Source organism: Pipistrellus hanaki, assembly GCF_964339955.1.
Source record: "Pipistrellus hanaki genome assembly, chromosome: 16".
NCBI classification, from domain to species: Eukaryota; Metazoa; Chordata; class Mammalia; order Chiroptera; family Vespertilionidae; genus Pipistrellus; species Pipistrellus hanaki.
Window position 1 is genome coordinate 18,610,051 of NC_140518.1, and position 15,153 is coordinate 18,625,203.

At 39.3% G+C, this 15,153-nt stretch overlaps 1 protein-coding gene across 6 annotated transcripts in view; it reads left to right on the plus strand.

Annotated features, from left to right (window-relative positions):
* The window catches only part of KANSL1 (KAT8 regulatory NSL complex subunit 1), a 137,774-nt gene that overhangs the window by 29,678 nt on the left and 92,943 nt on the right, over positions 1-15,153 (plus strand). For all 6 annotated transcript variants that reach the window (XM_084861654.1, XM_084861658.1, XM_084861657.1 and 3 more), the window contains one exon: positions 9,338-10,703. In XM_084861654.1, the coding sequence (XP_084717780.1) occupies positions 9,421-10,703 (1,283 nt within the window). In that variant the 5' untranslated portion in view covers positions 9,338-9,420. The remainder of the gene's footprint in view (positions 1-9,337; positions 10,704-15,153) is intronic.

Here is a 15,153-nt window from a genome sequence, read left to right on the forward strand (position 1 = left end):
ACATTTAACATACAATGCTCAGGTTAACTAGCATATATATGTATATTGGTCCACTGTCTGCCAGGCACAGTGCTACAGGTACGGGATAAAGATAAAACGAACAGTAACCCCTTTTTAAGAAAGTATATCGTCTAGGGAAGGAAGAGAAAGACAAAATTGGGAGTCTATGTTACATTATGAGTTGTTGCCCAGAGTGTCACGGTTGCAGGTAAGACCCAGAGAGAGAGGGACCCCTAATTCAACTTGGATGAATGGGGAATGCTTGAAAGTGCATGTGATCTTGGAGAAGAAAAAGTAGCATGAGCAAAGGTAGAAGGGCACGGAAGAGCCTAGAACTATAACTGTAGTTCAGGAAGTTTGGAGCTGGAGACAGGTTGGAGATGAGGTTGAGGGTTAAAAAGGATGTAGATATGTTGTGTGCGGAGTTTGGATTCATCCTTACCCTAGTGTCACTGAAAGATTTTAAGCAGGAGCACAACATGGTCAGATTTATATTTCCTCTTCTCCCCTCTCTTCCTTTTTTTCTAATAATCATTTTGGTGGTAGGTGCTGTATTGAAGGCTTGCTGAGACGGGAAGAAAGAATAATTGGGAGATTATTACTGCCTGGATTACTGTAATACGTAATTAGGTTCTGAAGTAAGGCAATGGCATTAAGGATGGAGTGAGTGCGCCTATTTTATTCTATTTCCTATTTTGAACTCTCCCTAGTCAGCCTTCAAAATTCAACCAGAATGTCATCTCTTTCTGGACCCCTTCAGGCAAAACACAGTGTTTATCATCTGGGTTTTTCTTTGCACCTATTTTCTATCTTTTTTTGTGTTGTATGTGATAATCATTCGTGGATATGTTTTTCATTGCTTTTTAGAGAGGAAGTGGGGGGCGGGGGGGAGAGACACATCAATGTGAGAGAGACACATAGATTGGTTGCCTCCCTCATTCACCCTGACTGGGGCCAGGGGTCGAACCTGCAACCCAGTTTGACTGGGAATCAAACTCTCAATCTTGTGTGCGGGCTGACACTCGAACCACTTAAAAACACCAGCCACGGCTATTTTCTATCTTATCTTTGGTTAATGAAACTGTTACATTTGACCATAAGCTCCTGCAGTCTTTCTATTAATCGTCTGGCATTCGTATATGATTAAGTGAGCTATCTATGATATACAGTACATCAGTGATTGGGATTAAGATTCATTTACAGAGGGGCCCAGCTGATGTAGCTCAGTGGATTAAGCATCATAGGACCAGGAGGTCCTGGATTTGAGTCTCAGTCAGTGCACATGCCTGGATTGTAGGGCATTCGGGAGGCAGCCTATAGATGTGTCTCTCATCTATGCTTCTATCACTTCCTCTCCTTTCCTATTTAAAAATCATTAAAAACATTTTAAGAAAAGATTCATTCACATAGGGAATGTTGATGAACAGGAATTGGTTTAGGATTTGGTGTTGGGAGCATGGGATGGATTTTGGATATGGAATAAAGTAGCAGTATGGATGATGCTGGACCCTACATATTCTTTAGGTTTCAACTTAGATGTTATTCCCTCTGGGAAGCCTTCTGTGATTCCACCCACTCTCAGCCTATGCCAGGGTCCCCTTAATGTGATCCCCTGATCGCATAGTCGTGTCTTTACTGATCTTTGTCATCACTGTAGGCACTTTGTGTTGTGCTTTTAATGTTATAGGCATTTTAATAAAATGTTTATTGGAGATAATCAGTTGGTATTCCTCTAAAGACTAAAATTGGAAATCTAGTGTCTAGCAGTTAAGGTCCTTTCAATTTAAAATTAGCCTTAAATTACTTAATATGATGGTTTAAAAGTTGTGGACTTTAGAATTAGGGATTTGAATTGGAATCCTGCTTCTGCATTTTAGAAGTTCTGACTGTCAAGTTTCCTCATCTGTAAAATGAAAACAAGAGTACTTGCTTTACAGTGTTATTGTGAAGATAAATGAGAGCACATGTAAAACGCTTAGCACAGTGAAAGGTCAGTTAATGTTAGTGAGCAGCAGACATAATAATAACCTCCAGTTAGAGCTATGATTCCCTTAGTAATTATAAACGTTTTTGGTTAAGAAGCTCTATTGGCATAGGAAAATGTTAGGGACATTATTATTTTGACTTGTAATAAAAAATAAGTCTCTACTCCCTATTGTATTTCATAACATATCTACACTATTTTCCATTTAAAAGAAATACTTTGCATTTTGTCCCATAATGTAGCTTTCAGTACATTACCACAAATTACTAATACAGAGCTACTTCCCCCCCCCCCTCTCTCTCTCTCTCTCTCTCTCTCTCTATATATATATATATATATATATATATATATATATACACAAAATCAGAGAATAAGGGAGAGGGAAAGAGAGATAGAAACATCATTGATGAGAGAGACTCACTGATCAGCTACCTCCCACATGCCCTGCACTGGGGATCACGCCCACAACCCGGATATATGCCCTTGACTGGAATTGAACCTGGGACCCTTCAGTCTGCAGGCCGACACTCTATCCACTGAGCCAAACCGACTTGGGCTGCTTTCCTCTTCTTGAGAAGCTGTATACATGTACCACTTGGCTCATCCAAATTACTCTGTGGATCATCTCCTAAATCCTTTCCCATTATTTTGTCATTTTCTTGATTAGAGTTTCCTCATCTTCCTCTGCTTAGCAATATCTTTGAACATCGACCTCACCAAGTGTTGTTGTTATTATTAATCTTCACCCAAGGATATTTTTTCCATTGGGTGAGAGAGTGGAGGGGGGGGACTGCAACCTAGATAAGTGCTCTCAACTGGGAATCGAGCCTGAGACTCTTCCATCCCAGGGTTGGTGCTGTAACCATTGAACATACTTGCCAGAGCAAACCAGTGTGTTTTGACTATTCTAGTTCAGTCAGTAATCGGTTACAGTACTATCTAGAGTTTACCAAGCTCTAGATAAAGTTAATGAGTATGCAAGAGAAGAATCCTAAAAAACACTGCCTGTTTTGGAAATATAATTAATAAATTGTGACAATTAGGGAACATTCAAACACATAATTTGAATTGAGTGATGGTGACTTTAAGTTCATTGAACAATTTAAGCAGGAAGATAGCAATGTGAATCTGAATAGTAGATAAAAGTTTCTGTAGTGATTTATATTTTGAAGGATTAATTATGTTTTGGGCCTTCCTGGTAGAAGCAGCAGCCTGGGCAGAGATTGTGGAGCTTGGAATTTAGGGGGAGTTCTGGCTCATACTACCTGATGCACTTGTTCTAACATTGTTTTACTAGTGGGGTCCCTCTGCCTGGCCTGTGGGATCGGGCCAAAACTGGCTCTCCGACATCCCCTGGACACTTAGCATATTAGGTTTTTATTATATAGGAAGTTTCATCTTGGAGAATTTTGACTTATGAAAAGGCACTAGAAGTTATTCTAGAATAGAGAAGTGAGATGATAAGAAGATATGGAATGTATTGGAGGTCTGAGCCATTAGTCAGGAAGCTGCTATGATGTAGGTCTGAGCTGATAAAGACCTGGCTGGGTTTGGGTTGGTGGTGTTAAGAATAGAGAAGATATACCACACCTCAACAGCTTTATGAGCAATGCATAGAGAAGACAAAGTTATGAAGGAAAAGAGAGCCTTTTTTCTTGTCCTTAAGAGCCTTTATATTAATGTTTGTGTCACTTATTTGGCCCTTGTGCAAACTTTAGCACCTTCCAATTTCTAGATTTAAGCTTGGAGGAAACTTTGACCATACTACTGTGGTGACCACTTTAGTTGAGGTTCTTGTTGCATCCTGTCTGGATTACTGCCGTAGCTTCTTTGCCTTTTTGTTTTCCTTTAATCCATCCCATCCAACTGGTCTCTGAAAAGCTCAGTTCTGACGTGTCACTCCCCATTTGAAAAACCTTTAATGACATTCTGCTACCTTTAAGTCTGAGTAAAGGCTGCTATTGAAGGTTGTCCATTATTGAATTGGCTTCAAACTGTCTTGCTACCTTTTTCTGTAATGTTTCCTCTATTAACTTTATATTTTAGGAAGGTTGATCATTCCTTTTAACCTCTAGGATGTCCTATGTTTTCCCACAGCCTTGCCTTTCCCATGCTATTTCCTCTCACTAGAATGCCATTCTCTTGTCCTAACCTCTTACATAATGAAATTTTAGCTAATTTGACAACTTCATGGACACTTCCCGAACCAACCTTCCTCCTTCTCTTTCTTTCCTTTGTGCAGAGTAATGAGGTAATGGGGAAAGAAGCCACATTATGGGCAAACGTTTCTTCCCCATCTGATTTTTGCTTGTTTTCAGTGAAAGTATGGTGATTAGCCAGTCAGATGGCCAAACCCTTCTCCTTGGATTTTTGCAGCTTATTAAGATTTTTGCAAGGTGGATACTGCTAGTTTTTCTTTCGTATTTGGGAGTCCTCTATTGGAAACAAATGAGGAATAAGGCAAAAATTTCAGTTATAGGTATGAAGTTAGTTCTGACTAACTGCAGTATTTGAAGCAGCCACGTGTTTTGCTTTCTGGAAAGAATATATCTTAAGTCTATAGATAAAGATATAGGTCTGTATCTCTAGGAAGTACTTTTCAATTGGGAGGTGTGATTTTTGCCCCCCATTGGTCATTTGACATGTCTGGAGGCATATTTGGTTGTCATAATTTGTATAAAGGTGTGACTAGCATCTAGTGGGTAGAGGCCAGACATCCTGCTAAATGTCTTACAGTGCACAAGAGAGACCTCCTTCCTCTACAACAGTTATTCAGCACAAGATGTCAATAGTGTTGAGAAACTCTGCCCTAGGGATATGTTTTTGCTTGTGTTAATGTGGAAGTTTGTCCTTGAACCTGTACTGCAGTTTAGAATAATAGAATCCTAAGCACAGGAAGGGACCCTGGAATTCACATATTTGAACTTTATTCCAACTGTATCCCTCAGAACAGGGTTCCTCAAGATATTCATAGGTGTAATGGGAAAAAGGTGTTTATTTGTTAAATAAGTTTGGTAAAGGCTAACATCTGCATAATCCAGTATGATGAAATACATTGTGGATCTCTATCAAGGAAGTGTTTCCCCAAATGTGTTTGCCTGCTGAACCCATTTAACATTTTCTAGTATCCAAATGCTTCCTTGGAACTGGTAGGGAAACCATTAATTACCTAGCCCAACCTTTTATAGCAGATAGGTTCTTTGTCTCTTTAAACTTACGGGAAAATCTTAATTTATGTTAGCCTCATCTGCATTTGTCAGATTGTGGTTTATTAGATGAATTAAAAATAGGGATATTTTAGATTTCTTATTTTGAGTGTACACTATAACCCTACCTGCAAATTGGTAATTATGATCCCAGCCTGAAACCTACTACTGTCCAGGCTGTTTTGAGGATTAATAACTTAATTATAGCTTTTAATGCTTTGTATTCTTAGGAGAAAGGAGACTTATTATAAGCTGTTGTGCTGTTTTTATAAAACTGCTAAAGTTTAACAGTCTTCTCTGATTTAAATTGTTGGACAGAGAAACTTTTAGGATTTAAAGTGGGATGAGAATAATTGTTTTAATCAACATTTTGTGGAGTATGTTCATTTTTTAAGGAAGTCACTGTAACATTTTGCCTTACTCAAATTTTTTGGCTCTTTAAAAATTTGCATTATTTTCTTTTTGCGTCCTTCCCTTTTATTATATAAGTAATACATGTTTGTGGTAGAGACAATTACATAAGTCAGAAAACTAAAGACTGAAGAATATTACCATCTACGTTTTAAACAAAAATGAGGTTATAGTAGTTGTTTTATAACACCTTTAAAAAAATTAACAGTGAAGCAGGAACTTTTTCATGTCAGTAAATGCAAGTGTGCTTTGTTATTTATTGCATAGTATTCCATTGTATGAATATTTCATAATTTAAATTGTTGGGCATTTGATTTGCTCTCTTTATCAGAAACATCATGAAATATTGAAATAAAATGAAATCTGGACATACAGTGAAAATATTTTTAAAATTTCTAAGCTTAGGTGGTGATTTATGGCAATTAAAGCTAATATTGAGTGCTAGCTAACTAGATTTGTCATGTCCATTTATGTGCTTTTTCCCCTAAGTCCTCAAGTACAGGGATCTTTTAGAGAAATATTTGCTTAATATTTTTCCTGTGCATTAAGAAGTCTCATAGAAAGTTATTTTTATATTTGCTTCTAGTCTATAGGTTATTATTTATAATAGTGCAAACATTGTGTGTTTTTGCCAGGCACTAGGCTAAGTAATTGGAAATATTCCATTTAATCATCACAGCAACCTTGTGAGATAGGCTCATCTTTCATGCATGAGGAAATGGCGGGAACAGTTGAAAATTTAAATGAGGGTGGAGCCATGATGTGACCTTGGACCTACTCTTCTTAGCTGGGAATGCCTTTAGGGGTAATACTGAATCTCAGCAGTGCATTACAAGCCAACTGAGGGTGATGGTTGTAGATTTTTATCTTTTTCTATAAGTAGTAGTATTTTGGTGTAGAAAGATAAAGATTTAGGAGTTAGAAATGGAATTCCTTCTGAAGAGGTTGCTTTTTCCTTTAGATACTTTAATAAAAAAATAACAGCCAACTACAATAATGAGATTAGCCGTCCAGTGTAAATGAATCAAAATTACACCTGTTTTTTTTTTTTTTGTCAGATCAGCAAAAAAAAATATTTTTTGGTGTGCTGCAGGATTTTAGTACTAATTTTAGTGTGCCATGAGATGAAGAAGTTAGATTAAATTAAAATCTATTGGTCTGTCTTGAGCTTATTTTTACCTGTGCATGAGTTTCTAATATTCATTGGCCACTTGGTCATTTACTGAGCTTCCCAGATCTTTCAAATGTTTACACATTTTATTATATGGTATAAAAAATTCACATTTATTGATATCAGCAGTAGTATATTTAATTAGAAATGACTTTTTAAAGTAATGGATATTATGTTCAAGTTCATGATGGTAGATAAAAGTTTTCAAATACTTATTTTTGCTTGAAAACTCAGATTTTTATAAATTGGCAATAAACATTGCCAGTGGTTTTTCTTGAAGTGACAGGTTCACTTTGTTCATTTTTGGGAAAATGTCTGCTAACTACATAGTTCTGCCAACTAAAAATTGTGTTAGATGAGAAAAGCTTCTAGTTCAGCTTCCAATACAGTTGTACAAGTGCTTTTTCTCAGACTACTATTCGATACTTTTTGTTAACTCTTACCTGAGGATTTTTTTCCCATTGATTTTTTTTTGTGTGTGTGTGTGTGTGTGTGTGTGAGAGAGAGAGAGAGAGAGGGAGAGAAACATTAATGTGAGAGAGACACATTGATTGGTTGCCTACTGCACGTGTCCCGACTGGGGCTGGAGGTAGAACCTTTAACCCAGGTATATGCCCTTGATTGAGAATCCAACCCAAGACCCTTCAGTGGGTGTGCCAAGGCTCTAACCACTGAGCACAGACTTACTAAAGCTTCAGAAGTAATTTATGCATACTTTCCCTTTCATCACAAAGAATATTTTAAAAAGTAAAGAGTAGAGATTTAATAAATTTATAATTTTCATAATTTTGTCAAGGACATTGATAAATGGAACTAGTTTTCTTTAAAAATCCTAACCTGAGGACATGTTTATTGATTTTAGAGACACAGGAAGAGATAGGAAGGGGGGGGAGGGAGAGAGAGAGAGACACGGATAGACATTGATGTGAGAGAGAGACATGAATCGGTTGCCTCCTGTATATGCCCTGACCGGGAATTGAACCTGCAGTCTTTCTGGTACACAGGTGCTCAGCCTTGTTTTTGTACCCTCATTGCAAATATCAACACACAAAAAAATAAAAAGGCAAATAAGTTTTTAGTGTCACTGTGAAAATACCTCTCGTGGACCCTTGAAATGGTCTTTGAGCTCCCAAGAAGTCTGTAAACCACACTTTCAAGAACATTTGGCTTAGTTCTTTACATAGATTTTCTTTTGCTCTCAAACCAAATAGAGGCAAATGACAGGCTTTTAGCTTAGGTTACTAAGTGAAAGCAATACCATTACCAGAGATAATAAATCTAGTTGAAGAGTAAGTATTAATGAAAGTGAATTTTGAGTTCCAGGGAGCTTAAGAAACACAGAGGTGAGAATGCTGACTAGTGCAGCTCAGCAAGTTTTCCTGAGTATTAGGAGGCCTCATTAAACATACTAGAGGCCTCACGGTACTAATGCATACTAGTAGTTGTTGAGAAGGAAGAGGGTTCAGAGAGAAGAGGACAGCAGAAGGAACCTTGGTATCAAGGACATCAGGAAAGGAGAGTTTCAAGAATGATTGGTCAGGCAGGACTGGTTTGGCTCAGTGGATAGAGCGTTGGCCTGCTGACTGAAAGGTCCCAGGTTCGATTCTGGTCAAGGGCATATATCTTGTTTGTGGGTACATCTCTAGTAGGAGGTGTGCAGGAGGCAGCTGATCAATGTTTCTCTCTCATCGATGTTTCTAGCTCTCTATCCCTCTCCTTTCCTCTCTGTGAAAAAATCAATAAACTATATTTTTTAAAAAAGAATAATCGATCAGCACTACCTGATGCTTTAGAGAAGTCAAATAGATTGGGGATTGAGACTTGACCATTGAGATTTGATAATGAGATTACTGGTAATTTTTGCCTGAGAGGTAGGAACCAGATTAGAATGCAGAGGCAGCTATTTATATTATTCTTTTAGGAAGTTTTGGAGTGAAGGGAAGAGACAACTTGGGCAATTAATTTGAGAAGTGGGTTGTACTGAGGACAGTGAAAGAAAGTGGACAAGTGTGACACAGTTAAGCTTATAGTATGAGCTGTCTTGCCGAGAAATGAGAAGCTGGTGAACACTGGATTGTTTGGCCAGAAAAATACACAGATTTATGACATTTGGCATACAAACTTTTTGATAGGGATGGAGAATTCCTTACTAATTCTTTTCTGTTTAATTGCTAGGTGTTTAGTTTGCTTCATTTGCTTTAAATCCACTAATTTTAAGAAGTTTAAAGAGATTTTTCTCTTAAATGCGGGTGATTTGACTTTAATAATCTATGATTCTCTCACTGTGTAACTTCTGTTTTAGCTACTTTCAATCTGGTAAGAAGTGACAAAAAAAAAAGGTGGAATTCTTTCTTTGTATAGAAAAGTGTGTGTATGTGCTCTCCCTCTCCCTCCTTCCCTTCTGGCCCTCCCCCTCCCTCCCCTGATGAAGGATATTTAGGTCTCCAGAGTGAATGACTGGAGGCAGAGTTTGGATTATAGCCTCAAGGAGTATTTGTATTAAAAATGTTGTTGTTGTCTAGTATGCTTGTATTTCTAACTTCCTTTTGTTCTTTTTTTTCCTAGTCTGTTCTCTGGGGAGGCAGAAAGGGACCGTGGAGCTGGCCTCGGCACCGGGAGAGGCTGGACTTCCTGTCTCTCTGTGCTGAATGGCTGCGATGGCGCCCGCTCTCACTGACGCAGCAGCTGAAGCACACCATATCCGGTTCAAACTGGCTCCCCCATCCTCCACTTTGTCCCCTGGCAGTGCCGAAAACAACGGCAACGCCAACATCCTTATTGCTGCCAACGGAACCAAAAGAAAAGCCATTGCTGCAGAGGATCCCAGTCTAGACTTCCGAAATAATCCTAAGGAAGATTTGGGAAAGCTGCAACCCTTGGTGGCGTCTTATCTCTGCTCCGATGTAACACCTGTTTCCTCGAAGGAATCGTTGAAATTGCAAGGTGTCTTCAGCAAGCAGACAGTCCTTAAATCTCACCCTTTCTTATCTCAGTCCTATGAACTCCGAGCTGAGCTGTTGGGGAGACAGCCAGTTTTGGAGTTTTCCTTAGAAAATCTTAGAACCATGAATACCAGTGGTCAGACAGCTCTGCCACAAGCACCTGTAAATGGGTTGGCTAAGAAATTGACTAAAAGTTCAACACATTCTGATCATGACAATTCCAGTTCCCTCAATGGGGGAAAACGAACTCTTACTTCATCTTCTCAGGGGGGTGAAATGGTGGCATCTGAATCAGCGGACTTGAAGGGGGGTATGACCAATTGCACTCTTCCACATAGAAGCCTTGATGTAGAACACACAACTATATTTAGCAATAATAGCACTGCAAACAAATCTTCTGTAAATTCCATGGAACAGCCAGCACTTCAAGGAAGCAGTAGATTATCACCTGGCACAGACTCCAGTTCTAATTTGGGGGGCGTCAAGTTAGAGGGTAAAAAGTCTCCCCTGTCTTCCATTCTTTTTAGTGCTTTAGATTCTGACACAAGGATAACAGCTTTACTACGGCGGCAGGCTGATATTGAAAACCGTGCCCGCAGATTACAGAAGCGCTTACAGGTTGTGCAAGCCAAGCAGGTGGAAAGGCACATTCAGCATCAGCTGGGTGGATTTTTAGAGAAAACTTTGAGCAAACTGCCAAACTTGGAATCTTTGAGGCCCCGAAGCCAGTTGATGCTGACTCGAAAGGCTGAGGCTGCACTGAGAAAAGCTGCCAGTGACACCACCACTTCAGAAGGACTTAGCAACTTCCTGAAAAGTGATTCCATTTCAGAAGAATTGGAGAGATTTACAGCTAGTGGTATAGCCAGCTTGAGGTGCAGTGAACAAGCATTTGATTCAGATGTCACTGACAGTAGTTCAGGAGGAGAATCTGATATTGAAGAGGAAGAACTGACCAGAGCGGATCCTGGGCAGCGCCACATACCTCTGTGAGTAGAACCCATGCATAATGACATTCTGGAGAGGGAACACAGGAGAAAGACTTGGAATTCCCATTATGGGGAGTATGGGCTTCTTTGTTTATAAGTACGTAGGTTCCATTTGTTTTTTTCCTAATTTTAGGTAGGTGAGTGCATACACTTGTTAGTGAAATGGAAGATATTTCTAGTATAGTGTCGTGTTGCTGCTAATTTCTTCTTAAAACTAATTTATTAAACATAGACATCTATTTGTAAAACTGTACCTATGCTGTGAGTGAATAGATTTTTTTTTTTTTTTTTTTTTTTTTGAAACTGGACATAAGATATATGACTTAACTTCAGAATTTGTTCCTTCTAGTAGATGGGGACAGAAATTTAGTTGACCTAGTTCACTTTGCTGGAGTTTATAGTTGGTTTAATGAGCTTTCAGCCAAGAATATACCTAGTCTTCACTTTTAACACTTGAGGTTTCCTTTCCTTTTAAAGGACTAATAATCAGAAAATGCTCTGAGTATTTTATAGGTTACATCTAAGCACAATCCACTTTTTCACAACCTGATTCTCTACCTAAAATAGCCCATTTTTATCAGATTTGGATTTTATTTTCTCTCAGCTAAGTTAAATGTATTGACTTTTTTTAATGATAAATGCTTACTGGTGTTTCCAAGTCTGTTTGAGGAAAATTCTGCATAAGCTTTGGGTGGCACTCAGTTGGTGTGGTGGAGCTCATATTCTTCCCTCTTAATTCTGCATTTGTCTCCACATATATAAAAAAGGAAGTACAGAGTATAAATATAAAGATAAATCAGTCACCGGGACCGGTTTGGCTCAGTGAATAGAGCATCGGCCTGCGGACTGAAAGGTCCCGGGTTCGATTCTGGGCAAGGGCATGTACCTGGGTTGTGGGCACATCCCCAGTGGGGGGTGTGCAAGAGGCAGCTGAACGATGATTCTCTCATCGATGTTTCTAACTCTCTATCCCTCTCTCTTCCTCTCTGAAAAATCAATAAAATATATATTAAAAAAAAAAAAAGATAAATCAGTCTATTTTTAAAAAAATTCTCAAGGATATATTTTTATTAATATAAATATAAAGATAAATCAGTCTACTTTTAAAAAAAATTCTCAATCAAGGATATGTTTTTATTGATTTGATAGAGAAAGAGATAGAGAGAAACATTTATGTGAGAGAGAAACACAGGTATTTTAGGGATCAATTTCCCATATGCACCCCAACCTTGTTATGTGTGCTGACAACCTTTTGGTGTTCAGTACAGCACTCCAACTGACTGAGCCACCTGGCTAGGGCAATCAGTATTTTATCCTGTCTAATAAAGAGGGAATATGCTCATTGACCCTCACACTGTCACAAATTGGCAGTGCCCACAACCAATAAGGATGGAATATGCTAATTGATGGTCATACCCTCAGAGATGGCGACACCCAGTCCCCTCATCCCTGCTGGGGCAGCAAGTATGTGGCAAGCCTGGGGGCAGGCCTGCCCCCCCGCACCTGCCTCCGTAGGCACCCAGTTCCCTCAACCCCCCCAAACCCCCAGCTTCCAGGGCTGCCTGAGGCTCGGAACCAGGGCCAGCCGAGGCTTGCGCTGCCGGTAGTGGCAGCAGCAGAGGTGTGATGCGGCATCGCCTTTCCCTGATTGCCGGTCACCTTCTGCCCCTCGTGGAAAAGGGAAACATAATTTGGATAGTTAATTAGCAAATCCTCTCTCATTTCTACTTTGGGTAGGGATTTTGTAAAGGTTGGATTACTAGAGAAGGCTCAAATAGGTGGCTATGTTGGAATAATTGTTTTTTCTTGCTTGTTTTAAAAAGGTAACTAAGATTTTCACTGGAGACTTAATTGAGATAGCTGTACTTTTAAGTTTAAGTAAATTTTTTTTTTTCTTAAATGGATTACTAGTTTACATTACCTTGTGAATATTTGTGGCATTATCCCTACTGACTTTGCTGCATAAACCATTGCTACAAAAAAAAAAAAAAAAAAAAAAAAAAAAAAAAAAAAAAATTGATGTTAGCCTTGTCTATCTGGTTTGGCTAATGGATAGAGTGTTAGCCTGTGGACTGAAGGGTCCTGGGTTTGATTCCAGTCAAGGGCGCATGCCTGGGTTGCAGCCTTGATCCCCAGGAGGGGATGCAGGAGGCAGCCAATCAATGATTCTCTCTCATCAGTGATGTTTCAATCTCTCTCTCCTCCCATCCTTTCTCTGAAATCAATAAAAATATGTTAAAAATTCTTAGTTAATAGATTTTTTTTGTGTTTTAGAGTAATTTCATAAAACTAATACTGTAGTTGAAACAAGTTACGTTTCATGTGTTTGTTTTGTGTATTTTGAGAAAATAATCTAGAAGCTTACTGTTTTTAGTATAACTTGTATTTTAAAAGTTTTTAAGTTTTGGTAATGTGGGTAACTTCTAATCCAGTGAAATAAAAATAGGAGAGAAATTTTTTTATTCCATGGGATAATCTAGTGATTTAAAAAGACCTTAGTCTAGTCACTCACTACTTAGCTCTGGGCCTTCTCATGTATTGGTTTTGTTGACTTGGAAGAGTGTGAAGTGCAAGGACAGTTCACAGATATTTTAGGGATCAGTTTAACCCACTTACAATTTAAGTAAGAAAAAATGGAGAACTAAAGATACTGTGAATAGCCGAAACCGGTTTGGCTCAGTGGATAGAGCTCCTTCCCAAACTATCCAAGTTATAGTCCGTGAAAGAAATGAGCCCTAACCGGTTTGGGTCAGTGGATAGAGTGTCGGCCTGCGGACTGAAAGGTCCTGGGTTCAATTACAGTCAAGGGCATGTACCTTGGTTGCGGGCACATCCCCAGTAGGGGGTGTGCAGGAGGCAGCGGATCGATGATTCTCATCGATGTTTCTAATTCTCTATCCCTCTCTTCCTCTCTGTAAAAAATCAATTAAAAAAAAAATATAAAGATACTGTGAATAAATATACTTTTGCACATTTTTATGTAATTGATTCAAAATTAAAGGCACCAATAAAGCACCACTACTTCAAAGACCTTGTTGAGCAAGGTCATTAGATTGACTCCTAATGCAAGTATCTAGCCATATATAATAATATATATGGAGAGAGAGATTGATTTGTTGTTCCACTTATTTATGCATTCATTGGTTAATTCTTGTATGTGCCCTGACCAGGAATCGAACCTCCAACCTTGGTGTATTGGGAGGATGCTCTAACCAACTGAGCTACCCAGTCAGGATGGTAGACAGGTGTGTGTTGACCTTCTGAGTGTTTTAAGATTTTTCAGTAATTGGTCAGACAATGGGAGGGAAGGTGTTGCTTAAAAAAGAAAAAAAGGGGAAGTCTTTGAATCTTGGTCATTTAGTAGTCTATTCCAAATCCCATAACCACATTTAGAATTCTTGAGTTCTAGAATAAATAAAACTGGTGAGTTTCAACTTGTTTTCACTTTCTGGTAGTCTGTCTAATATTTCACTCCTTCACTGAAGTACTTCTGCCAGAGATAAAGTTGATCCTGTATTAAATATTTTCAGCCATGTTAAAAATATTTAGTACAGGAGACTGTTGAAATTAATTGTTTTGAAATAATGCTGTTTAAATTATAAGTGAATTGTTCTGTGAAAATTGCAAGCCTTCACTAAGAATTCATTTGTTTTTTTCTAACTCTCAAGAGGAAAAACTAAGTCCTAGACACATGATAGCAGTAGCAGAATGATTGATTTTTATATGTTGAGTTTTTGGCAAATTGTTTATCATTGTATTAGGGGCCCAGTGCAGGGATTCATGCACCTTGAAAGGAACTATGGGCTGCGGTGGACACAGGGGGTCTTGGCTCATCCTCTGTACCCCTGCCTGCCCAAACCCAACACCCCCCCCCCCCCCCCCCCCCCCCCCGTCTCCCCAGTTACCTGAGGTGGATACTCTTGGTGCACCTCTTTCTGGACCATGTGCACAGCCTTGTTGTAGTTAAGTCTTGATTGTTGTTGGTATCACTGGGAGGAATTGACCTCCAGGCCAATTAGCTGTGAGGATCAGGTGTGTCTACACTGGGAGAACTTGTGTGCTGGAGACACCCTTATGAGACAAGACTTTCAAAATTGCAAAAGCCTTTGTGCTCAGCTTGGATGGGGCAGAGTCTCAGGGCGAAGCAGATAGCCTTGGCTTCCTGACGGCCCTGCCCTGTGAGGCCCCTGTGTCTCAGTGTCCCTCAGTAATGGCTGCAAGCACCTCTGAGAGAAAGCCACCCTCGAGTTTTGCCCACTGCCTTACAGTCCAGTTTCTCTCCAAATGAGTATGGGTTCCCAGAAACCTGCCTGGAATTGGAGATCAGCAATCAGCAGTCAGTCCTCTGTGCGCATGTGCGTTTCTGTACCTTTGCCTTCCGCAGCTCCCCTGAGTCTCAGTGTGTTTTCTCTTTTCCTGACAGCCCAGATTCTCCCCGAATGAGTCTGGT